Below are 24513 nucleotides of genomic sequence, written 5' to 3' on the forward strand. Positions count from 1 at the left end.
CTCAACGTATAATTTTCCTTCATTATTTATACAAAGATGAAGCGCTACCTCTCCTTGATCCTCTATCAATTCCTCGAGGTTGACTGAAAATTTACAGTTTCAGATTCATTCTGCTCACGCTCTCTTCCGCTCTCTTCCGCATTCTGAGGCCTCAAGGTCAGCTCGGTTTTTGGCCGTATCTTTATTCCTTATCCTCTAGTGTACGTAGGGATCACACATTGATTCCGATTGTTCGGACAGGTAACTGTCACCCATTGATCTCTGTCCTTGAAGTTTTGGACCTTCAACTCAGTTAAGACATCGAAGGGGCGTCCTAAGAGAATCTGGAAGGGAGCCTTCTCTACTACGTGTAATTGTAGATAGACAGTGACTTCACCAAACTTGAAAGGAACATTCCTGCAAAGCCTGAGTGTTGGTTTGATTTGCCCATTGGCCAACTGCATGTGGATCACTGAATTCAGATCCCATTTTAAGCCTACGCCTTGGGCAACCCATGCATCGATAGCTACTGTCACGAACTCGCTGTACTCCGAGTACTCCTCCATAGTACTTCACGTGCTATCACAACCCCTCCCACCTTCACGCTTGATCATTTCGATCTTTGCAATTGTCCTCTCTTCCACCCCTTCAGCTCCTTACTGTTGAGCACTCTGTCCAACTCGCAATTGCCGTAGACCATCGTAGATAGGGAGGCCCCTGCCCCCTCGACTCCTTACCCCTTAAGTAGTGTAGTATATAAGTACTCCAAGTGTACAGTAGAACTTCACTCTTGTCTGGTCAATCCTACCTAGGAGTCATTCCTTTTTCCCCTTCAATTGTCAGCTCACCTCACCCAAGGATCGACTCCTGACACCAGTACAAGTTCATCATTTCTCAGCTTGACGAAATTAATCGTGTCTGCCTTGCTAAACTAGGTATCGACAACTCTATGGACACTGAGTCCATTGAGGAGGCTCTCAAGGATGCCTCTGCCAAAGGCGAGACCTCGAAGACTGGATACTGTAATTGTTCATATACTTTCAATTATTTATATTCAATTATAATACATTGAATGTTTATATACATACATAAACCACTGTGAACGCTCATATACATACATGAATCCCCTACTATTTTGCTGATGATCTTCAGTACATATCTTATCTATATCTGATCTGTCTATCTCGGTTCATTCCGTACATCCTTAACAAGCAACCTATGAGTGGAGACACAGTTCACTACTAGAATTAGCTCAGAATTTGGCCTTTGCCCCTCACTTCACTGAAGTTTGGCCTTCTGTGTTTGGATTGGATAGATTGGACCTTTTGCAATTGGAATTTGATTGGATTGTTATTGAAATTGAACCTCCATCAGCAAAAACCGTAGAACAATATAACTAGTTCCCGTTGTAATATATCCTATATCTAGCTAGAACGAGAATCCAGATCAATATAACCACCTACATAACATTTCATTAGTGTACTGTGAGATAACAACCCCTCATAACTATAACAGGGCCTTATAATCATGATTGGAACTTGGTCATAACAAAGTTATAACCCTTTATAACTATAACAGGCAAGTTATAACCTCAGTGAAGACTTATAACCCTCATAACCTCAGTGAAGACTTATAATCATGACAGGCAGTTAGTATTGGTTCAAAGTCGATTTTGACCTGGCAAAATGGCTTTTCAGTGGGTCCTAAATTTTTTTAGATTTTGTCTAGTATAGGGTACGTGTCCAGCAAGGACATATACCTGTGTTCTTAATGACAATCGGCATCCCAAACCCTTTCAACTCCTTCCCGAAGCGAAACACAGCCCCGTACGTCTCTGGAGGCAACATCGAGTCGATGCTTTTAGGACCGACTGAATAAGTCCCTTCGTTTCTCCCATGCATCTTACAGCATGTCAATGTGATAAGCCTTAGAAGTGCTGGTGTCGATAGGAGCACTGGAATCAGCACAAAGTTTATGTTGGTACCCAGCATTAGGTTTTATCAAAACTGTACAAAAACATAAGAGGAAAACCACCGGCTACTTGTCAAGTCTGTCCACCCAGTCATCCTCAACGGTAATGTGACTTTTGACATCTACACTACATTATGTCCATTTCAGCACATATACTAAGTGCTTTGGAACAATATAGACATTGTGTGAGAACTAGAGTAAGCCCAAGCTGCTAGTTAAAGCTTATGGCCGCTAGTAGAGTACACTAGTACAGCTAAGAAACAGCTAGAGAGCATCCCGTAGAGCTAGCCTGAAAACTGTAAGGCTGTCTGAAAATGGTAAGACACTATGCGAGCGGTCACTATTCAGAAAGACCACTCTCTGTACTCTATTATGCATGAAGCGATTAAGGGATATTAGGTTGAGGCTTATGCTTCAGTACTGGACTCGTAGCTAAGAGGGATGAAGTCATAAACAGGCCCCTGAAGAGAGAGAGCGAGTGCTCTCAAACAAAGACAGACTTAGAGAAAGGCGTGCTGAAGTGTTGAGTGCTAGCAGTTCATACGGACCGAGCGGATGCTACAGAAAGAAGTAAAACACATGCCCAAGACCAAGGACAAGGTAAAGTCAAGTGCGAGCGATTGGAGAGGTGTCCGAACATGTGCCATCAGAGAGAAACTGTCTTTGGACAGGTCAGAGAGAGCTAGCGCTCTCAGATAGGATTGAGGATTGGATTCCATGCGCCAAACCATACAAGTTCTCGCTAAGAGACTAACCAATGAATAGAGACCAGTGACGTTAAGAGCTAGACTCTTCCAGACCATGTGCAGATGCCTGGCAGAAAGAGCTAGCGAAGTTAGAGGTATATGCTAGTGGTATTAGCAAGCAAGAATGCAGCTAGATAGCATTGCCTGCAAGAACCCAGCATGGGCAGCCAAGCCCAAAGACAATTTGTAAGCTAGTGTAGAAATTGTATATATACCAGGCCTGTATCTGTAGTTAAGGCAAGCAAGTACTGCCAGTGTGTGGGAAAGTTTCAGAGCAACTGCCCGCGCGTAGCCTCCAAATAGAGATTAGATTTGCCCTGTTAAATCAGTGATTGGATAAGAGATTGGATAAGAGCGAGCAATTCAGAGAACAGTTCAGAGACCTTCAGAGTTATTCAGAGAACAGTCTTTGTATTGAGTTTCATAGTCCACCGAGGACCCCTAGCTTTCCACTCTCCTTTCTAAGTCCACTGGAACCAAAGCAACCCTAATACAAAACCCCTAGCTGTTCAAGTGCATAGCACAGATAGCTGTAACTAAGAGCTAGCTTTCCCTAGTCTTTAGTATTACCCTTTTTGAGATAAGAAGTGTACCCTTTGACAAGCATTTCCACCCTTGCAATTCTTCTGGGGTGTTGAGTGGTGATAGACTCTTCACAACTGGGATAGCTATATTGTTGAGGATTGATTGATTTGTCAGTGCTATGCATAGCACTGATAGGTTGGTTTTGTTAAGGACGTGCGGAAATGACTCGGAACTGAACGGAACCGAAGGGAGAAACGATAAGATAAGATATAAGATATGTACTGAAGGATATACTAAAAGAGGAATGATCTAAGATGAAGAGAGGGAAGAAACGGAGTTGATCGGAGTGTGTCAGAGAGCGACAAGGAGAGTGAAGGAGATAGTGAAGAGAATGACAGAGTCTTGACAGTAGCCGAAGTTATTGGACAACGGCTCCCTGAGTCGAACTGCCTTAGACCAGGTCACTGGGAAACCAGAGTTGAGTTTAATTCTAAAGAATGTAACTACTAAGTCATACATCTTATATAGGATAGAATGTACAAGGTCCAAGATGGATCCAATAGTTGGATCCGCATTTGGACCGCCGACTCCCAAGCCGATAGCCTAGGCTTTAATGGGTAGTACGGAGATTAAGGTAAGTGGAGTAAGTAAGAATAGAATGAAAGTGATTGTGACCAGTCAGACTGGATCGGATCGGACCGGCATGGATGTAACAGGTTTGTTCTTTAGGATAGAGGTTGATATATCATTCCCAGTGCCCATTAACAGTCCCCTCATCCAATGCTCATTTCCAGCGATGAAATCTCCTCTGACCACTTTGCCCCTCCTGACCACCTTCCCGTCCCGCTCAACCTTCACAATAACTGGGTAGTCAAACACTGAATGAAGATGACCAGATGTACAGCCGTCCTTGACTAGAGAAAATAGTAGATCAGCACCAGACATGTGAAGCTGAGCTTTCCATGTCAATACCTGAGTGGTTGCTGCAATGCCACCCAATCGGGATCGTACCCTCAAACATCAAGCCCAATAGGAGTTCTATCTGTCCCACCTCGCTGGGCAAGATGGTCGTCGCCGGTATGTCATAAATTGCCTTGGCACCCTCAAGGACTTCTGACGAAGAGCTAGGCATCAGGTTTGCGGAGAACTGAGACTGGACTTGCTGCTGAAGAGATGCAGTATCTCCATTGAATAGGAACGATGAGTTAACATAAGCAATAGCTGAGTTGACAAAGGAGTTGAACTCGAGGATATTCTGCAACATAATTCTGATAAGGATTTGAATGGTACAGCATGACCGCGAATGCCATGTTTCCTTGTCCTTTATAGGTTACGAATGGTGCTGTTCTACTGTAACCCAATTTCTTGAGATCTAAACACAAGCCCAAGACCATTAGAGAGACTTTCCTCAACAATGCCGCTGGTTCACGTACCACATCCAACAAAAACTGGTCGACTCTCTACGCCATCGCTCTTGTGCCAGCCCTTGAAGGCAGAAGATTGGGAAGCCGGACGATCTCTCAAACCTCCAAGGTAACCACATCAACCTGTCCCTATCCTCTCATATGGCTGTCGGCTAGGCCAAACCAGGAAGGCGCTCAAAGTGTTGGATATCGAGATGCCAATTTGAAGAGGCAGTGCGAGATAAGTCGCAAATCACTCAACGGGACTCTACTAAGGTTGGGTAGGCGTTAAACCTTTTGACGTGCCTGATCTTGACGTTTACATCTACCTTGATATAAGTAATGGTTATGAAAAACGACCTGGAGTGTACATACCAGACTCGGATTCATTGAAAGGTTTCAGAAAGTGATTGTGAAGGATGTATTTATATCCTGGTTGGGAGGAAGGAGTTCGTGAAGGTCGGACAAACAAACAACCCTAATCGTCGACTTGCTGAGTATCGGCGAATATGCAAGTTGTATAAGACAGAATTAGTGGAGGTTTTCAAAACGAGAGTACGATGGAGCCATCGCATAGGTTAGCATACCGACTTTCTTCAGCAGATCAACATTTCATCATTGATATAGAATCATTCCTTCATAACCGGCTCAAAATGGTGGGATATTGAGTATCAAAGGCGATTTGCGAGTGTAAGTACATTTCATTGTCAGCGTCAGATTGTTTTTGACAATTGGCAGGCCACATGCTTCACCGAGAATGTTACGATATAATACAATACAATGTCGACAAAGCTGTTAATGAAATTAGAGAATTAATCGAAGAGATCAAGGACATATGATGAAACTCACCATGTAATTCTTGTTGAACGTCCAGGGGATATAGGTGAGAGGTATACAGCGATGGACATATAGATAGAGAAGACGTTGTAACTAACTGAGATTGCAAACAAATGTCGAGAGTAAGATAATCTGCTAGAAGTCTCTCCTTCTCTGGTACAACCAAGCCCGGTGCATACCACCAGCATCCACTGAATCCGCTGGCCAAAATGGGTACCATCTCCGATGATTGTTTTGAATGATCTTATACCATGGCCATCCGAACAATGATCAATGTTGATCGGACAAATCTGATACCAATGTTAGTCTTTGTCCGAGCAAGAAATCGAAGTAACACACCTTGAAACTGGCATCGATGGTGTTCAAGATAATCTCGCCCTCTCTAGACATACACCCGCCAAATATTCGCTGAATGGGAAGCAAGTGTGCTGAGTACAATATGCATGAACCTTACCTCTTTTTGAGCATCCTTGTCGCCACAGAGGAAATCATTCAGTGAATATCTGGTTGGAGACACGATAAATCGAAAGAGTGGTGTGGTGATCTTGGTGTTGCTCGCTAATGACTGACCATCAAGTCACGCTCCGACGTGAATGTAAAGACATGTTTACCCAACACCAGGAAGATCGCTAACTAACTCGTACTAGAAGTTGTAGGCTGAAGCAAGATGCGGTATGAATTCCTGTAGCGGGTGCGTCAGTGGAATCTCAAGTTGAAGATTAAACGGAATTACTGCTTACCAGGAAAGAGGGGAAAGGAAGTTTTCAATGAACCAGAATTTAACAGTGCTCTTGATGTTTTTGAGAACGCTCAAAATCATGATTCCAACAAAACACTTGGGTCTGCCTTTTAGAAAAAGAAAGTTGGAAGAAAGTCGCCTGGAAAATACCTTGTATAGCAGTCCAGAAGCAATTGTGAAAGTGTTGATTTCTGCTTGTTCACTCCTGCAAACGACGCTGAGTGAGGTTCCTATGGACTGAAGATTGATTTGATACTAATGAAAGGAGTCAAACGAATTGAACCGGCACTTGAAAAAGAAATCACTCACCAAAATTACCGACAATCCCTCAACATCTTCATTGTTGCCCTCATCCAGAACATCAACCTTCTCCATCCCCTTCTTCCTCATCAACCTCAGATACAATGTCAGTGCTTCAAAGCTCGTGACTGTAATTTCATCTCTAACTTCAGCTACGCTAGGACTATCCCACCCTTCATTTCCAACACTCTCCATCTCAAATATACCCCGACCTCTCCCTTCTCTGATACCTAATTGGAACACGCCAGGCGTAGCTTTGAACTGGAAGTATCCATGATTGGCCGCAACTTGTGTATCGTCGATCGGAATGGGATCTGTCGCGTTACCACTTGTCAGTTGTAATTGGACACCATGTGGAGGGGCATTCATATCCATGTCTCTGGCATGACCTCTTACCCAAATACGGTGGTTAACCATTGCATGACTGGAGACAGGTGTGAGAACGAGGCCAAATAAACGGAGGAAATCACATACCAGTGAAGTTTGTTGATTAGGCGCAAAGGTACAACCGATGAGAAAGCCAAGGGCCGACACCTGACAAAATGACGTTATACTTGACTTGCAAAAGCATCAATCGGGACGTCAAGCTTTTACCAACACCAGAGCACTCGAGAATTTGAGGAGTGCTGAGGGTACCACTGCTGATAACGACATACTTGTGTGCTTTGACGACAGTCTCCAGGAGTTGCGATTTATGAGTATGATTACAAGAGGAACATATGCGACTCCAACAGCCTTGTTACTCTCGAAGATGACACGGTTGACACGAGGGTTGGTGCACTGAAAAGCAGAGATGTCAGCTTTCTGACTGGAAAAAGGTAGTAGTACAAGTGGATTGCACATCCATGACGCTGTGGATGTAAGCTGTGGTGGGAGACAACTGAGTACACGGAATGGAACCAAAACAATGTAACTCACCTGTAGCGGCATCATTTTGACGACCAGTGTGCATGTTGATGTACTTGGCCCAGGTTTCCGAGGCGTGAGCGGCATGAAGGTCCTGGATATCATCAATTTGAATTCCTGAAATACCACAAGAAGTTTCTTGCTTACTGCTGAATGGAACGCCGATAGCATTGGACACTCACAAGAAATCCTGTGCAAGTAGATTGTCGTGTGGAAATCTGAAGTAGATCACCTCTGAATAACCTGATCCCCATCTCTACTGCTACACGTTCAGGATCCTTATCGACGGGAACGTCAGAACAAATAATGCAAGCCATTTCTCTCGCTTTCTCCAGTGTTGAACCAGCTTGCATGGCGTTTTTCTTGTGGACAGGTCTGATATTGATCCCAGACACAGAAATCTTACCGACTTTCAAGAAATCCACTAGGGCCTCAAGAGATCCAAGCGTCGAGGCCTGTGCAAACCCCATGACCCGACTTATTGATGCTGTTAAGCAAGGAGGTAAGATCAAACATTGACTTCATCTGTGAAGATAATTGGCGTGGGAGCAGTTGAACATGCTGAACAGCATTTTCTGTGGAGTTCAAGCAAGCTCACTTGAAGTCCACTTCTTTCTCCTTCCCAGAGATGCTGTTGTTGTCCTGTGTGATAAATGGGTTTGCATTCAACATTCATCAATCCGACAAAAAACAGAGGAGACGTACTTTTCTGTTGACGGCGATGGTAGTTAGTTGAGGGTGCTGGCACAATATAGAAGTCTGGCAAAATGTAGAGGTATGTTAATGATACACATGTAATTCACCTATGGCTACAAGAAGTGTCTAGCTACAGTCCAATTAATGCAAAGCAAGAAATTATCAAGGAATAGGTCGTATCTCAGCCCTACGTCCATTGCTCACCAAAATAGTGTTGTGAACTGCCTTGATATCCTTACTAAATCTCGCCCTTTCTTTATCTGTCTCCTTCACTCTTACTAAATCGCCCCTGGGATCCAACTCTAGGCGTTCTTGAGCCAGTTGTTCATCACGCATGGTGTTCTTGTTGATAACTCTGACAATTATTCTATGCCTGTCTTCAGTCTTCTCTCCTAAATAGAAGTTGCCTAAGCATCGAACAAGCTTCCTGATGTTTTCAGGGGCACCACCAACCACCACCATTAAGTTTTTCTCAGTGCTAGGCTTGATGGTGTCATGGGGCATCCTGATGTCATCAATTTGATGGAGGAGTGTGTTGTCTTTCAAAAAGTGGATAACGGGCTTGCCATCAATAGAGACAGGCTTGAGGAGGGTGACCCACTCGTCTTTTCCAGTGCTCTTCAAACCGATTTGAAACTCAATATTCACTAGGCTTCCTGTGGAGAACTAGTATGAGGGTGGTGGTGGTGGAGGAGGAGAAGTAACAGTTGCTGTGTCATGAACTGAACCAGGAGTAATACCTGCCACCGACTTTTTCCTCCTATATGGTCAACTGTTACACTTGGTGTATGATCAAGGAAGATTTCATGTGAAAGAGGTCGATTCATAGGAGAGTACTCCTAAGCTTAGAGAAGGGGTCATCGGTATAGGAGTACAACCCTTTCTACTAGATAGATATATAAGGAGTACTTAGTGGTAGTATTTCCCTAGAATTTGATCTTCTTTGTCCCTCATCCTTTATCCTTTGCCTCTACCCCATTCACTCTGTCGCTCGACGTCGCCCAGGTCGCCTTTATTAGGGGACTCGCCATCTAATCGCAGTCCGGACTCGTCCTAGAGCCCCTCCTCCTGTGATAGAGTACAGGATGGGGTACGCATGGATTAGGTTACAGGTATGTGGTACACTACACTGGTGTACGTTGGGTACCATCTATCATATGCTCTTGTTGTCATTGGAGTACCGACCTGTGAGGGTACGGTCCTCATCATAGGACACTCACCGCCGAAGGTCTGCTCTCATTATAGGAGTACGGTTCGTCGTACGGCTCACCACACGATTCACGGATATTCACAATACTGGACATCATCATTATTCATTCTCCTTGGTTGCCAGCTCTTGTCATCCTCTATTGCCGATAGGCCTGTAGGATGGTCCACCAGCAGTAGTCTGGAGTACAATCTCATAGTAGGTCAGAGTACCGGGGTTTGGTACCCCTCGGAGTACGCTCTACGTGGGTGTTGGGTTGTTTTAGGCATATGCTATCCTCAGCGTCAGGGCTTGAGGCCCGGCATATGCATAGGCGGTTCACCCTCCTGACATGCTGCCACTTCCTCTGCTGAGTTGGTTGGCACACTCTTAGGCATGCCTTCTCCTGCAGCGTTGAATTGGGCAAGGGCAGCTGCTAGATATGGGTTTGAGGTGGAAGAAAGGGTACTTAAATCCCAATCCTGATCCCAAGCTGGTATTTCTTCTGGAAGTGGGGGGGTGGGTAGACATGGTGCTGGATTCCATGTAGGTGAACGTGGATTCCATGTATCCTCTCCAGTCACCAGCATCTCAATCATTTCTTCATGTGATGGGAGGGGAGTACTAGGTGCCACAGTGTTCGGGACATAGCTCGCATGGATGGCTTTGAGGGTATTGACCAGGTTCCATAGACCTTCACGAGGGAGCCAGAATTCATGGCCATGACCAAGTGGACGCCAGTCATTGAGGAACTTTTGCGACCTGAGTTCCACGACGTAGCTGTAGTCCATTTCCTGAATAGGCTGAATTTGATGCGCTTGGAACACATCCAACTCTACTTTAAAAAGTAATCTGGACTTGGACATGGAAGACCAGTCCAAAGAGACTTCGCAAACCATACCAGTCAAGCCCTTGAAATGAGAACGGATAACCTGTACTTTCGTCCCTATCCAAGGTTCCTTCCCCACTGACATCGAGGGCCCAACACCGTAAACACATTCTTGAACCTCAGTTAGAGGTCACCAGTCAACGAGCTTCATTCCACTACTACCTTCCACAACATTTTCGTGGTTGAGAAGGGCATGACACTGTAGCTCAAGCACATAAATGCTCAGCATTAGGTGTCTACCCTCCCACCGTTCCTACCTCACGACATTCTTAACGATGCACTGCCTGAAGGTGTAAGGACCCTGTTGCATGGTGATAGTTGCCTCAACCCAAGGTGTCGTAGTGTTTGTTGACGCAATTGTCTCAGTAGAGTTGAGATAGACTTTGAACTAGACAATAATGAGTACTGTACCTTGAGATGGAAGCATGAGACTTACAATGGTTTGATCAGCGTCATCTTCAGCCACCTCCAGTATACCGTTCTTTGATGTGACAACGAGTCCTTCCCTCCCTTTGCGAATACCACCTATGACTCAAACAAAATCCCCAGGATCAATAGCTTTGCGAGCCTGGCAAACAGGAAGGGCGTAATCACCATCTTCAAAGGCAACCGTACAAGTTTGGGGCTGCTTCGGGTCTAGACGTGCATTCAAGTACTTGAATGAACCGTGAATTGTACTCAATAAGGGTTTGGAAGGAAGGATCTTGTTGCCAGCAATGAGAACCCAGTCTGCTGAATAAGGCATGGGATGCTTATTAATAAGAGGATGTTTTGTTCAATTGAAATACGCTTCGAGTCGAGGGGGAATGGTCGTTGTGGGTATGAGGGTGGAATTGGAGAAGGAGGAAATGAGGAGCCCATGAACGAAGGTCTTTTGAAGATACTTGTACTGGAAAACATCTGCATCATCGAGCAATACACAGTCTGGGAAGCTGCGAGGATCGAAAAGCTGAGGTAAAGACTGTGTAGCAAGTCTCTTGCGCTTTCGAGAAGATCCTTCTGCCATGAAATTGGTATCCAGCCGGGGAACAAGTAGAACATGGGACCTCTCACCTCGTGTTTCTGAGACCAATCCTATGTTGCCCTTGTAGCTTCCAGACCAGATCTGGACCCATTCACCAACAGCAGCCTCACGAGGGGCAGACCTTTTCTCTCTCGCCTTGTCCTTTAACCACTCCTTCCCACTCAATCTTCCCTTCTGCCATTCAGCCACATCCAGCCGTCTCCAGTTCAAATTGTAGGTCTCTTCGATAGCTGGTAGTGCCAACATCTTGTTGATGTAACGAGCTTCTAGATAATCAATGAATGATGATCCTTCCAGCTCTTCTGAGTCTGCGTTGGGTATGTGTGAAGGTTGAGGTTTGGTCTCGTCCTGATCCTGATCATCGAGAAAACCTACAGTAATAGACGTCAGTTAGCAATACGATACTGGAAGTGTAAATAATACTTACCATCAAAGTCTAAATCATCCTCGAACTCCTGCGAGTCGCTACTATCGTGTTCGGATTCGAGGTCAAGATACCGGCGAGCATCTGAAGTCTATGAAACTCAGCCAACGAAGCATTGCCAGAGTAGAAATCACATACCATTTGGCTTGGGACCTCTACAGAAGATTAAACCTGGACTGTGTGAGCTGAGCCTATAAAATCAACTGTCAGCACTATCACTAGGGTTTTTTCTGTCAATGAATTTAGATTGGGAATTTTTGCTCACATTGGATTTCTCTCTCGCTCATAGCAGAAATATTCTTGATGTATTTTACTATCTACTCTGTTTTTCAACTACTACGAGGAACGAACACCTATGGTAGTGTTACATCCATGCCGGACCGATCCGGTCCGACTGGTCACTTACTCCACTTACCTTAATCTCCATACTACCCATTAAAGCCTAGGCTATCGGCTTGGGAGTCGGCTGTCCAAATGCAGATCCAACTATTGGATCTGTCTCGGACCTTGTACATTCTATCCTATATAAGATGTACGACTTAGTAGTTACATTCTTTAGAATTAAACTCAACTCTGGCTTCCCAGTGACCTGGTCTAAGGCAGTTCGACTCAGGGAGCCATTGTCCAATAACTTCGGCTACTGTCAAGACTCCGTCATTCTCTTCACTATCTCCTTCGCTCTCCTCGTCGCTCTCTGACACACTCCAATCAACTCTGTTTCTTCCCTCTCTTCATCTTAGATCATTCCTCTTCTAGTATATCTTTCAGTACATATCTTATATCTTATCTTATCATTTCTCCTTTTGGTTATATTCAGTTCCAAGTCATTCCACACGTCCTTAACAGGTAGGCTATAAATTCACCAACGCGTACGTTGATGGTGGTTCTTGGAAGAGGGCGGCATAAATTGTTTCCCATGCGAGTCATTGTAGTTGTTGTTCTGACTTAGGCAGTTTCATTGCAGTCCCACGATGACTTGCATGGGAAACAATTTATGCCGCCCTCTTCCAAGAACCACCATCAACATGAGCGTTAAGTCTGCCATTGCTCATTTTACAGTATGGTAGTTAACAAAACAAATGCATTTGAATGTAAATAAGTAACTGGAAGATCTGAAATCGACTTCCAAGTCATCCAAGTCGAACTTCAAGTCCTAGCACTTGTTGCCGTCCTAAGTGAGCTCTCGCTTGCTCTACCTCTAAATACAAGTGTGTAAAACTCTAAGAACATGTAATAGTCACTACTAGAACAAAAAAAAACAGACTTAGAATTTTATCAAGAGACGTACAATTCTTTTCTTTTAAAACTATAGTCAGCCTTGTAAGCATTTGCTGACTTTTCTCATGTTTTCAGGTGCCCAACTCACTCTATGCAAGTGATATTTGGGAAGGAGAGAAAGACGGTGGTGTTGGTACAGCGATCCAGGATCCATAGGATTTCGCGACAGCGGCAAACAGCGAAGAAATGGAGAACACATCATGCAAATTTACGCGAACTCAAGTTGTAGAAGTTTCAGTCTCCATGCGTCACCACCAAAGCGGAGATTGATGATAGATCGGGGGATGGAGGGAGTGGAAATGTTCCAAACTCAAATGCTTTGTTTCTTTCTCATCCACTTTCTTTGACGTACTCGACACACTCTGTCCTTCAACTGTGTTCGGTAAGTGAATAACTGACATCCTGTTTCCCTGGATGGTACTCAAAGGTCCGTATTTGCAATCTTTATGTCTGCCCTTGGAGATATGGACAACAGCATTAACGGCACTAAAAACTACTACTAGGTGCAGCAAAACACACTCCAAGCACAAAGTGCGCAAAACCAAACCCAACACTAGCAATTAGCGTAGTTGATTTGTGGAGGTCGGTATCAATGGATGCTCTCAGCAAGGTTCACTGAGAACTCTAAGATAGGACTTCAAGGGTGGGGCTTTATATGGTTCAAAACAAATTCTAATTCTGTGTTCACAAGTCAAAATGACAAAGGCTTTCTACAAAGTTCACTACTTCGAGGGGGTGTTCAATTCTTTCTAAGTTCAAATAGAACTATCAAATTCAATTCAAATTTGAGTCAAAGCAACTCTACAAGTTCAAAGTTTCCAAGTATCAAAGTGGCAACAAATTCAAATCAAATTCAAAGTTCAAATCTAATCTTTTGCCAAATACAAACACCAACTTCGAAGAAGTGGGGCAAAGTATGAGCCAGAGTCCCCTAGTGAAAGCACTTAGGCTTCTGTCGTAGGTTACTGGGCAAAATACTGCTGCTACCACCCTTCCTTATATACGCTTTTTTGAATAAATAATAATCAAAAGTCAAAGATATGGTAAAAAGTCGAAAATATAGAGAAATCCCTTTCAGAGATACCAAAGTACCCTTAATCAGGTATAGTACATGTCAATTAGATATAAAACTGTCCAGAATATAGTATTCCTTATTCCTTTTCCTCATATTTTCTTTATTCCTGTTCCGAGTCGGATATCGTTGACATTTGCATGTGGATACATCCTGACCCCTTTTTGTTTCCAAGGCGAGTCCCCATGTGCTCCCTTGTTCTCTCTTGTTCTATCCGATCTGGAATAGTCCAAAACTGTTCGATCTACATTCTAGGGATCGTTCCTATGGTTCTTTCCTGGTAGAATATCCTTTCTGACCGGACATCGTCGACATCCGCCCCTTTTCTTGTTTCCAGCCAGCTGTAAGTTACAGCCACCGGCATTGTTTCCGTTCCTTAAGTCCGAAGTGGACTTTAGATAGTTACATCCGTCTGATTGTTACTTCCAGATGTACTTCTAAGAGTTGTTTCCGTCTTTTCAACCAATATCGAAGAAATCAATAAATTGATAGTAAAATCAAGTGTCCCCATGTTTGCTACAAGTATTTGCAAGTGAGACAAGGCCTATGCAAATGAACGAAGGTTTTTAAAAGGCTGCTTCATTGGTTCCTACAGGTTTCGGAACATCGAAGACTCTCGTCTATAAGGTAATTCGTACTTTTCATACTTCGGCTAACCCGCAAATAGACCCATGCTTTGACTAGCAGCTTGGGCTTGCTCTAATCCTCATATTATGTTCCCATTTTGATTATATTATATATAAAAATGTTAAAAATGCGTTTATTTAGGTACTAGTAGAGTATATCCGCGATAGCGTCAAGAAATGTTCTCGCACTTTGGAAGGTGAGCTTCAATATCACATGCATCAAGTCTATTGCCTAATCTGCCTTTGATATTCGGAAGAAGATGCCATTGCTGGTGAATGTCCACACACCCTCAGCAACGACTGTTCTACACCTAAGAATGAATTCACCTCTGTACTGATCAAAAAGGAAGTCTTGAAGGAACATTGGCCCCCCGATCCGACCCAGAATTAAGAGGGAGAGTCACGAAACATCTTTAAAAGCTAAATCTGATGTTTGGTACATGGTATTTTCTGTCTTCAGATGCACTCGAGTTTAACTGCTGTTATTTTAGCGCTCTGCCCTTGCTGCTCAGAAATAATGAAGAGACGAAGAAGCACCTCATTGGCGACAAACACAAGAAGATTATGCAGTTGAAAATGCAAGTTGCTCGCCTTCGGGCAGAACGAGACAAACTAGCAGATTACAACAATAAACTGGAAATGCAGAACATGGAATTGAAGCAACAGGTGTTGGACTTGAGAGTTGAGAATGCTTGTGAAGCAAAAGGACACGAGATCCTAAGGATGGAGTTGGGACAGAGGGAGATTTGATTGAATGAACAGTTAGGAGGGAGGGGCTGGAGTACACTACAAGAGAGTACATGGTCTTGATCTTGCTGTCCATAGAAGTCTCGCAATAAGTGTAGATCATTAGGTACCATGTCATTACCATGATCATAAAGTTGAATTACCACGAGATGTGGCCATTGCTTGGCTGCATCTAGCGGTCAAACCTGCTCCATGTTGTGTCCCCTAATCTCCCATAGACGTTCAACTAAAGGGGGTATTCCAGGTCTTTTACGCACCAAGTCGTTCTTTAACTGTGAGTTCTACTTCAAATTTCCCCATTACATCCACCAACACATCGTTATTTCAGGTCTACTATGCTCGCCATCGTAATGCCAAAAGAAACATGTAATTATTGCGACAAACCTCTATGTTCATCATCAGGGAGGACCCACCATGAGAGAGCTTGTGCCAGGAAGAAAACAGGCAGCAAAGGGCTCATGAAACAGTTGAAGGAACGAGCCTTAGTATGTTGAACTTAGTATCTCCTTAGCCCTTCTGAAGTTGACGGCTCTCCCTAGGTGGTTGCCCCACCCATTCCAGAAGAACCGGACCCACTACCCTTGGAGCTACTGCCACCATCATTTGAGGCAGAGCCAGAGTCTCTAGCTCATCCTCCGAGTCCAATTCCAGAGCCGCAACCACTTCCAGCAGAGCGCATCCGGAGGAAGAATGTTCATTTTGAAGACTACGACTCTCATTCGCCTTCAGTCTTTCTCAAAGCTGTTAGGAAGCCCAAATCCACGCCTATCACTCATGCACCATCCCCGATTGTTCCTTGTGAGGGACAGTTGCCTCCAGCTGAACCAGATGCTATACAACCACCCCAGGAGGACATCGACATGTTAGATCTGATGGTAGAAGATGCCCACAAGCATCCTGATGTGTTTGTGAAGTCAGTTATGGATGAATTGGGCCTCTTTCGCATTTTCAACACTTCAGAACCCTCACTTCAGTGCTGCCGACGTTACAAATGAACCTGATTTGCATCATCCCATGTCACAGCCTAAGGATCGTCGCAATGAAGAACAACAACTGTCTTTTGCTATGGGGGGAATCACAGGCCAGATCTCAAATGAAGTAACACCCAAGACGAAGGAGCCAGGTGGACTCGATCCTTCTTCCCATGCACCATTCCAAAATGTCACAACTTTCCGCTTAATCAATTTCCTCTACAACGAAAAGTCCATTCCTGCCTCTGTTGCAACCCAACTTGTACAAGCCGTCTTCCTCCAGCCTGGCTTTGAACAGTCTCACCTCGACAACTTCAATGCAGAACGAGACCTCAGGCGTCTTGACAGATACCTCACACATCGTACCACAGCAGCAGCACCCTTCCATTTGAAAAAAGTGATCTGTGGCATAAATCGACACTCCATTCCAATGCCTTGTCCCGGCCATTCATATCAGTCCAAGTCACATGCCCCCAAGCTAGAGATTTCCTTCCATCACCGGAAAATCTTACCCGTTGTCTGTGAATTGGTCAAGGACAAAGTCTTCTTCCAGTTTCATCTCAAACCACACAGAGTTTTTGTTCAGAAGACTCTACCATTGAAGCCCATGCACGTATACGGCGAGGTGTATACATCTAACCGTGCCAACCGACTCTATCGTGAAAAGACAATGTCGTCACCTGGCATTGAGACGATGTTTTTGTGGCTGATGTTCAGTCCTGATGCAACGCATCTAGCCAACTTCGGTACAGCATCTCTTTGGCCCATATGTTTCATTGGGAAACTTGTCAAAGTATCCCCGAGGTATGCCTAGCCGCCATGCGTGGTCGCATCTAGCATATCTTCCTCATGTGAGTTATTGTTTTTCTTCATGTACTGTATGCTTCAATTCATGCATTCTGGCAGCTACCCAACCTCATTAAGGATCAATACCGTCAAGTGTACGATAAGTCACCCTCATAAGAGACTTTACAGTTCCTCAGCTGTGAGGTTATGCAGGCTGCATGGGGCATACTATTGGACGATGAATTTGTCGAAGCATTTGCTAATGGCCTGGTTATGGAGTGTGCAGACTTGGAACATCGCCTTAGCCTTCTTGACATTTTCACGTATTCAGCTGATTATCCAGAAAAGTAAGTCATTATGGAGTCCGCTACTCCCTTGCATCTAATTCCTTTTCAGAGTCTCTCTCGTCTGCATCAAGCACTTAGGCATTTGCCTCTGTGTTTGCTGTCTTCTCCAAAAAGCTCTTGTTCCGATGCTCAGTACAAAGCAAGACATGCAACGTCAGATTACCCAGCAACGAGTAGACAATGTTGATCATCGGGAAAGGGTCAAAAAAGCCTGCAAGTTCATATTTGAGAACGGCGTTGGCGTTGAAGGGAAATAGGTCAAGCAGCTTTTGGATCCACAGTCATTAACACCAATCCGAGTAAGTAATTGTCGCACTGTATACCCGCTTTTCTCTAATGAGAGAACTAGAACATGTTCTCTCATCGATTAGCGGAGCACGGTTTTGATGTATTCCAGATGCTCGCTGTTGACCTGCTCCACAAATTTGAGCTGGGAGTCTGGAAGGCAACATTCACACATTTGATACGGATCTTGGTTTCTTTCAAGGCTGATCTGGTGTTGGATAACCGGTGAATAGACTCTTCATCCACATGTATCTTTTTCTGAAGGATCATGCTCGCAGTTATCATCAGACACCTACTTTCGGAGGCTTCGTGATCTGTCGTTTCCACAACAATGTCTCGGAAATGAAGAAACTGGCTGCTCACGACTTCAAAGATATCTTACAGGTAATGTGCTATTCGTTCACCGACTTGCACACATACTGAGTGATCCTTCGTTCAGTGTGCTATTCCATGCTTTGAAGGCATGTTTACCTCACATACAGGCCTCAACCAGATCGTGAGTGACCTATTATTCGATCTCTCACACTGGCATGCTCTAGCCAAACTGAGGATCCCTGACGACTCAACTATACTATCCCTTGAGGAGGTCACGAAGAGTTTGGGCTCCAGTTTAAGGAGATTTGCAACCCAAGTGAAGGACATTCCAATGAAGGAGCTGTCAAGCGAGGTGGACCACCGTGGTCATCGAGCAGCAAAAAAAGCAGCCAAGGCCAGCACAGAAAAGTCTGGTAAAGGGGGAAAGCAGGATACTGAAGCTATGGCAGTGGCAAGGGTTGCTGAGAAAGCTGTGAAGGCGACAGGTACCAAACTTCACGAATTCAACCTGTCGACTGCAAAGGAATGTGGAACAACCGATAGCTATTCTACACTCAATGTGCGTGTTCTTTCCAGGCTTCTTTGAACTGAACAAGAAATAACTCGACGTCTTTACAGGTCAAAGTCGAATACAGACTCTCAAAGAAGCGATATGGCCAAATGAATAGAAACAACTTTGAAGCCCAAGTGGCTCGTGCAGACAAACGAGTGTGTGCAATGTGCAAGGTCAGCCAGCAAATCAAGTCAGTGTATGGAGCTCCCAAACGCCTAGCCTGTAAAATTCTTGGCCTACCTGAATGAGAGCCTCTACCTCCGTCATGATCAGGAGATCGCTTCCAGATGTCCAATTGCGAGGACCACGGAATTTCCATCTCTGCACTTAATGCGAGCGACCCAGATGATCCAGATGATCCAGCACTTGCAGTACGCAGTAAACAGATGTATCAGAGTTCATATTCTAACAATTGACCCTAGCATTTCACAGATAAGCTCAAGGATTACACCTTGAATATCATTCATGGTCCAGATGCAAAAGAAGAATACACCGAGGAAGAGCGACTTGAACTGATGTTCAAGAATGGGAAGATATACCAGCATGGTCGGCTTTGAGTCAACTATCCAACCTACGACCTTCGCCAAGGTCGAGATGCGATCAATCCACGAACTCATCCCGACATCATGTTGCTTAATCTGGAAGCGAAAGACAAAGAAGTTCATCCCTACAGTATGCTTGTGTCATTGGCATCTTTCACACAACAGCCATCTGATTTGGCGATCCAAAGATTGGTGGAAAAGCCAAATACTATCCCTTCCAGTTTCTTTGGGTTCGCTGATACGATAACGGCACTAAAAACTACTACTAGGTGCAGCAAAACACACTCCAAGCACAAAGTGCGCAAAACCAAACCCAACACTAGCAATTAGCGTAGTTGATTTGTGGAGGTCGGTATCAATGGACGCTCTCAGCAAGGTTCACTGAGAACTCTAAGATAGGACTTCAAGGGTGGGGCTTTATATGGTTCAAAACAAATTCAAATTCTGTGTTCACTAGTCAAAATGACAAAGGCTTTCTACAAAGTTCACTACTTCGAGGAGGTGTTCAATTCTTTCTAAGTTCAAATAGAACTATCAAATTCAATTCAAATTCGAGTCAAAGCAACTCTACAAGTTCAAAGTTTCCAAGTACCAAAGTGGCAACAAATTCAATTCAAATTCAAAGTTCAAATCCAATCTTTTCCAAATACAAACACCAACTTCAAAGAAGTGGGGCAAAGTATGAGCCAGAGTCCCCTAGTGAAAGCACTTAGGCTTCTGTCGTAGGTTACTGGGCAAAATACTGCTGCTACCATCCTCCCTTATATACGCCTTTTCGAATAAATAATAATCAAACGTCAAAGATATGGTAAAAAGTCGAAAATATAGAGAAATCCCTTTCAGAGATACCAAAGTACCCTTAATCAGGTATAGTACATGTCAATTAGATATAAAACTGTCCATAATATAGTATTCCTTATTCCTTTTCCTCATAGTTTCTTTATTCCTGTTCCGAGTCGGATATCTTTGACATTTGCATGTGGATACATCCTGACCCCTTTTTGTTTCCAAGGCGAGTCCCCATGTGCTCCCTTGTTCTCTCTTGTTCTATCCGATCTGGAATAGTCCAAAACTGTTCGATCTACATTCCAGGGATCGTTTCTATGGTTCTTTCCTGGTAGAATATCCTTTCTGACCGGATATCGTCGACATCCGCCCCTTTTCTTGTTTCCAGCCAGCTGTAAGTTACAGCCACCGGCATTGTTTCCGTTCCTTAAGTCCGAAGTGGACTTTAGATAGTTACATCCGTCTGATTGTTACTTCCAGATGTACTTCTAAGAGTTGTTTCCGTCTTTTCAACCAATATCGAAGAAATCAATAAATTGATAGTAAAATCAAGTGTCCCCATGTTTGCTACAGGTAATTGCGAGTGAGACGAGGCCTATGCAAATGAACGAAGGTTTTTAAAGGCTGCTTCATCAGTTCCTACGGGTTTTGGAACGTCGGAGACTCTCATCTATAGGGTGTTTCGTACTTTCTGTACTTCGGATAACCCGCAAATAGACCCGTGCTTTGACCAGCAGCTTGGGCTTGCTCTAATCCTCATATTATGTTCCCATTTTGATTATATTATATATAAAAATGTTAAAAATGCGTTTATTTAGGTACTAGTAGATTATATCCACGATATCTCCCCCTAACAAAAGAAAGGACTGTCCCCAGTCCATATTATCTTTGTCCGGAGTCAATCTGCAAAGTCTACGACCTGTTTCGCAATGTTCTTTGGTTGATTAGACCTCCTCGAAGTCCAAAATCTCTTTCCCGAGGACTCTAAGTCCCCATATCAATCGGTTCCTTCATATATCTCGCTTAGAAGCGTTATCAATATCAAATTGAATTGATTATACACTAGCGACTTAGCCATCAACTCGTTTTCGAGATCTGTAGCTAAGGTTTCCTTATTTAGAACTTTCCCACTCCACTACTTCCATGAGAGGTATGTTCAAAATATTTCTAAGTCAATTCGGGGTTTGCTGATCGCCCCTTTTATATTTTCAAGGTTCAATGGTTCGTTTTTCAACTTTCCTTCCTCCCTTTTCCTACCATGTCTTCCTCTTCGTCGCTTTCGGGCCTTTCGCCAGCGGCTCTCAGCGATCTTTCGTCCTTCAATGAGGCCATGTTCACAATACACCGCACATTCGGCGACGCAATCACCTTTCCTCCCTCCAAAGAACTTTCACGCGACGGACTCCTCCTCTGTGCTCTAAAGCATTGCGGAATAGAGCTGGTACGTGTTATTCCCATTTCTCTTCTTTTCTGTCTCATTTCTGACGCATTTCGCACTCTAGGAACGCTTGGCTTTTGAATTCCGCAAGTTTTCGTTTCATCGAAGCTTCCCGCCTGCAGTGGGATCGATCCTTTCTGCTGCCTCAAGGATAGTGAATTCCCAATGTTACGAAGCTTCCTGGGTGCTTTCTGCTGATGAACTCGCCACTTGGGCGACCTATAACCTTGTGCGTTCCATATTTCCTTTCTTTCGTAGTCGACACTAACTGTCTTCCGTAGCCTTAACATAACTTTAAGGCCGCGCCTTCTGTCAACTATCTATACAACGTTCTCCCCGATCTTGAACTTCGCCCTTACTCTCCCTGGCATCCCGGATACCGAATGGTCCGCGTGATGTCTTCAAAACAACGCCGGTCTGAAGAGAACGACAAGAAGGCCTCTTCTTCTGAAGTCGAAATCGTCGACGATCCCCCGGCTGCTGGTTCATCGACTCGGTCCCCCGGCCCTCGCACTACGCGTTAAAGGGCGAAGTATACCACTCAAGAGTCAACCTAATATCAGAGCTACGGGAGTAGCACCAACACCAAATCAACCCAAAAACTAGTAAACTTCCGTGTAAAGTCTATCAATAACTCTACACACCAGGAAAGATTGCAAGGGTGGACTGCTTGGCAAAGGTTACGCACAAGATCACAGTCTCAGTATCGTATGAAGGTCTTATGAAGTCAATGTGTAACTGCAAGTGTAAAACACCACAGCTATGGGGATTCTAGGGTCTGTAGGGGCTCTGTTTATTGTCCAGTGGACTAAGTGGGACTATGAATTTCGTCTATGGTAAGACTAATTCGAACGATGGGAGACTATTGTCCTCGATGGACACGAAAACTAAGTCCTCGGCGGACACGAACGCTAAGACCCTCGACGGATCACGAAACAGTAATCAAGACCTCGGCGGCCTACGGACGGATAGTTCTCTAGTTTTGACCTCGACGGTCTCGTATGGTCCAAATCAAATCTTATCGTTTCACTGCACAAAGACAGGGCAAATCTCTCTATTGGGTGTCAAGAGCAGTTACTCACGGGCAACCCACTCAGGACTTTCCTACGCACGGGTAGTACTTCTTTTATCTACAGATACATGAGCTGTTTTTATACTACTTCTACGCTAGCTTTGTAATCGTATCTCTACTTGTTTCATCTCTAAAAATAATGCATCGTAGCTACGAATCCATGTGGAGTCTTATACTCTATCTGTGATCTGGGATCTGTATCATGTCTTTTTGTCTTTTCCTCAGATCGGGACTCGATCTACGGTCATATCAAATTTCTCCTAGTCTGTGTGGTCCAATGTCCGATTTCTTGTCAACTAAATCCCCCGTAGAAGTAGGTACTCCTAGTATGAAGGTCTTTTGACTTTGTTAAGTTCTGCTACAAACGGTTCTGTGAAGACTACAAGTCTTCTAATAGTACAATCCCTTGATATGCCAGTGCATAGTAGGATGTAGAGAGTAGAACTCGGTGAATTACCACTTAAGTCCTCTGCTCATAGTGTTCTACAGGTTTTGAACGGTCATACAGTTTTCTGACACGATCTACGGCTCTCTCTAACTGGTCTAGCTGCGCCTACGGCACATCCTACTAGCGGCACTAGCTTTAACTAGCAATTCGGGCTCACTCTAGTTCTTAATACGATAAATATCGCTCCGTAGCACTGTTTTAAAGTGCAAAAAGAACCTTGTAGCATAGTCAACTAAGTCGCATTAGCGTAGTTCAACCGGAACCCTTGTGAAGATCAAGCAAGAATCGTTGAAGACCCCCGCTTCCGCTAAAGTCATTGAGGTTTGAAAGGACAAGGGGAAGGGCAAGGCCAAGCCCAGATCTCCGTCCCCTTATCTTCCTAAACCCTCAAAATGGTTTTCCAATCGTCGATTTGACATTGTAATTCCTTTCTTTAATTCTTCTTTTCTTTTCTGAGAACCTACTATCTAGCATTTGCAAACCCAAAAGCATCTGCAAGGTCTCGACGCCGATAGTAAGTTCATATTCCTTTAATAATCTTTCTGTTCTAATCTTTATCTTAGATGTCCCGCTTCGCTTCAATGTTCCTGAGGCAGAAGCCTTCTCACTTCGAGATGTTCTCGAGAGCGGCCGGACTCTTTCATCAGTAAGTTTCTTCCATTACTTCTTTTTCTGGTACTGATTCACCTGTAAACAGGAATTGATGCTCCCTTGCTTTGCCTGCGCTTCCGCAAAAGTCAAGTGTGAGCGCTCTATGACAAAAAGCGAGAAGTGTGATCGATGCAAGGTGTCACGGTTCCCTTGCAGTTGGATTCTGCCGAAGTCGGAGTCCTGGTCTAGGATGGACATCATCCGGGACTGGGCTAGTTCGACCCCCAGCAGTAAGTTCTTGTTTTTCTATTCTATTCTTTTGACTAACGTGTCTTTCTAGACTTCCACTCACGTCTAGGAGAGCTCCTGCAGCTCTTGAAGATCTATGACCAGCTCAACGAACAAGCTAGGTCTCTTCAAGACTCGATTTCCTCCCTCCGTGCCAACATCGTCGACAAGGCTCATGAAGTTCAAGATGTCGCGATCAATCCAAAGGTGGTCCTTGAGTACCTTCAATTGCATCCAGACGGTCTGGCGCTCTCTTCCGAGACAATCCGAGGGCTCAGTGCTCTTTTCGAGTGGCCACTGGAAGATGGAGAGGCCGAGGGGTTCACGGAGGTCAAGGTGGATGGGTCTTCGACGACCTTTCTCAACCCGACGACCGGCGAGTCCTTCTCTGTGGCTCTCGGTTCGACCGGTGCCACTCAAGTACGTTTTCTTTATATTTCTATTCAACTTACTTTTTCTTTCTAAATATTCTTTTCCTTTCAGCAGAACGCTCCGGAACCAGTTCGTGATGACAGCGCGTCAGCTCAGGAAGTTGAGGAATCCGTGGTTCAACAGCCGGGTCAAACAGTTGTCGAGGGGAAAGAGCATTTGGTTGAGGCACCGTCGCCTGGGGATGTTGCCCCGTCTTCCGACCCTCTTGGCCGTTCGCCTAAGTGTAAGTCCGCATCGTCGATATCCTTGACCTGACTAAGTAAGTCTACTAGAGACCTTTGTCGATATATTGCCATGGACTATTGCTTGGA

The 24513-nt window shown here is 44.4% G+C and overlaps 3 protein-coding genes across 3 annotated transcripts; 2 read left to right on the forward strand and 1 right to left on the reverse strand.

Moving 5' to 3' along the window:
• Positions 1-6094: 6094 nt before the first annotated feature.
• E1B28_000804 (uncharacterized protein) lies at positions 6095-7876 on the reverse strand (the record flags this gene model as incomplete). Its single annotated transcript, XM_043146671.1, has 8 exons — positions 6095-6143; positions 6202-6455; positions 6510-6924; positions 6975-7034; positions 7099-7280; positions 7342-7364; positions 7419-7500; positions 7589-7876. The coding sequence occupies 8 exons, from the start codon at positions 7874-7876 to the stop codon at positions 6095-6097; spliced, it is 1353 nt and encodes a 450-aa protein (XP_043015374.1).
• A 7154-nt stretch (positions 7877-15030) lies between these two features.
• On the forward strand, positions 15031-15351 carry E1B28_000805 (uncharacterized protein; the record flags this gene model as incomplete). The annotated part of the gene is made up of 1 exon (XM_043146672.1): positions 15031-15351. One exon carries the CDS (start codon positions 15031-15033, stop codon positions 15349-15351), a length of 321 nt encoding a protein of 106 aa, XP_043015375.1.
• A 2453-nt stretch (positions 15352-17804) lies between these two features.
• E1B28_000806 (uncharacterized protein) lies at positions 17805-18853 on the forward strand (the record flags this gene model as incomplete). The annotated part of the gene is made up of 4 exons (XM_043146673.1): positions 17805-17962; positions 18016-18121; positions 18177-18611; positions 18671-18853. 4 exons carry the CDS (start codon positions 17805-17807, stop codon positions 18851-18853), a joined length of 882 nt encoding a protein of 293 aa, XP_043015376.1.
• Positions 18854-24513: the final 5660 nt, after the last annotated feature.

This window comes from Marasmius oreades, chromosome 1 (genome assembly GCF_018924745.1).
Source record: "Marasmius oreades isolate 03SP1 chromosome 1, whole genome shotgun sequence".
NCBI lineage: Eukaryota > Fungi > Basidiomycota > Agaricomycetes > Agaricales > Marasmiaceae > Marasmius > Marasmius oreades.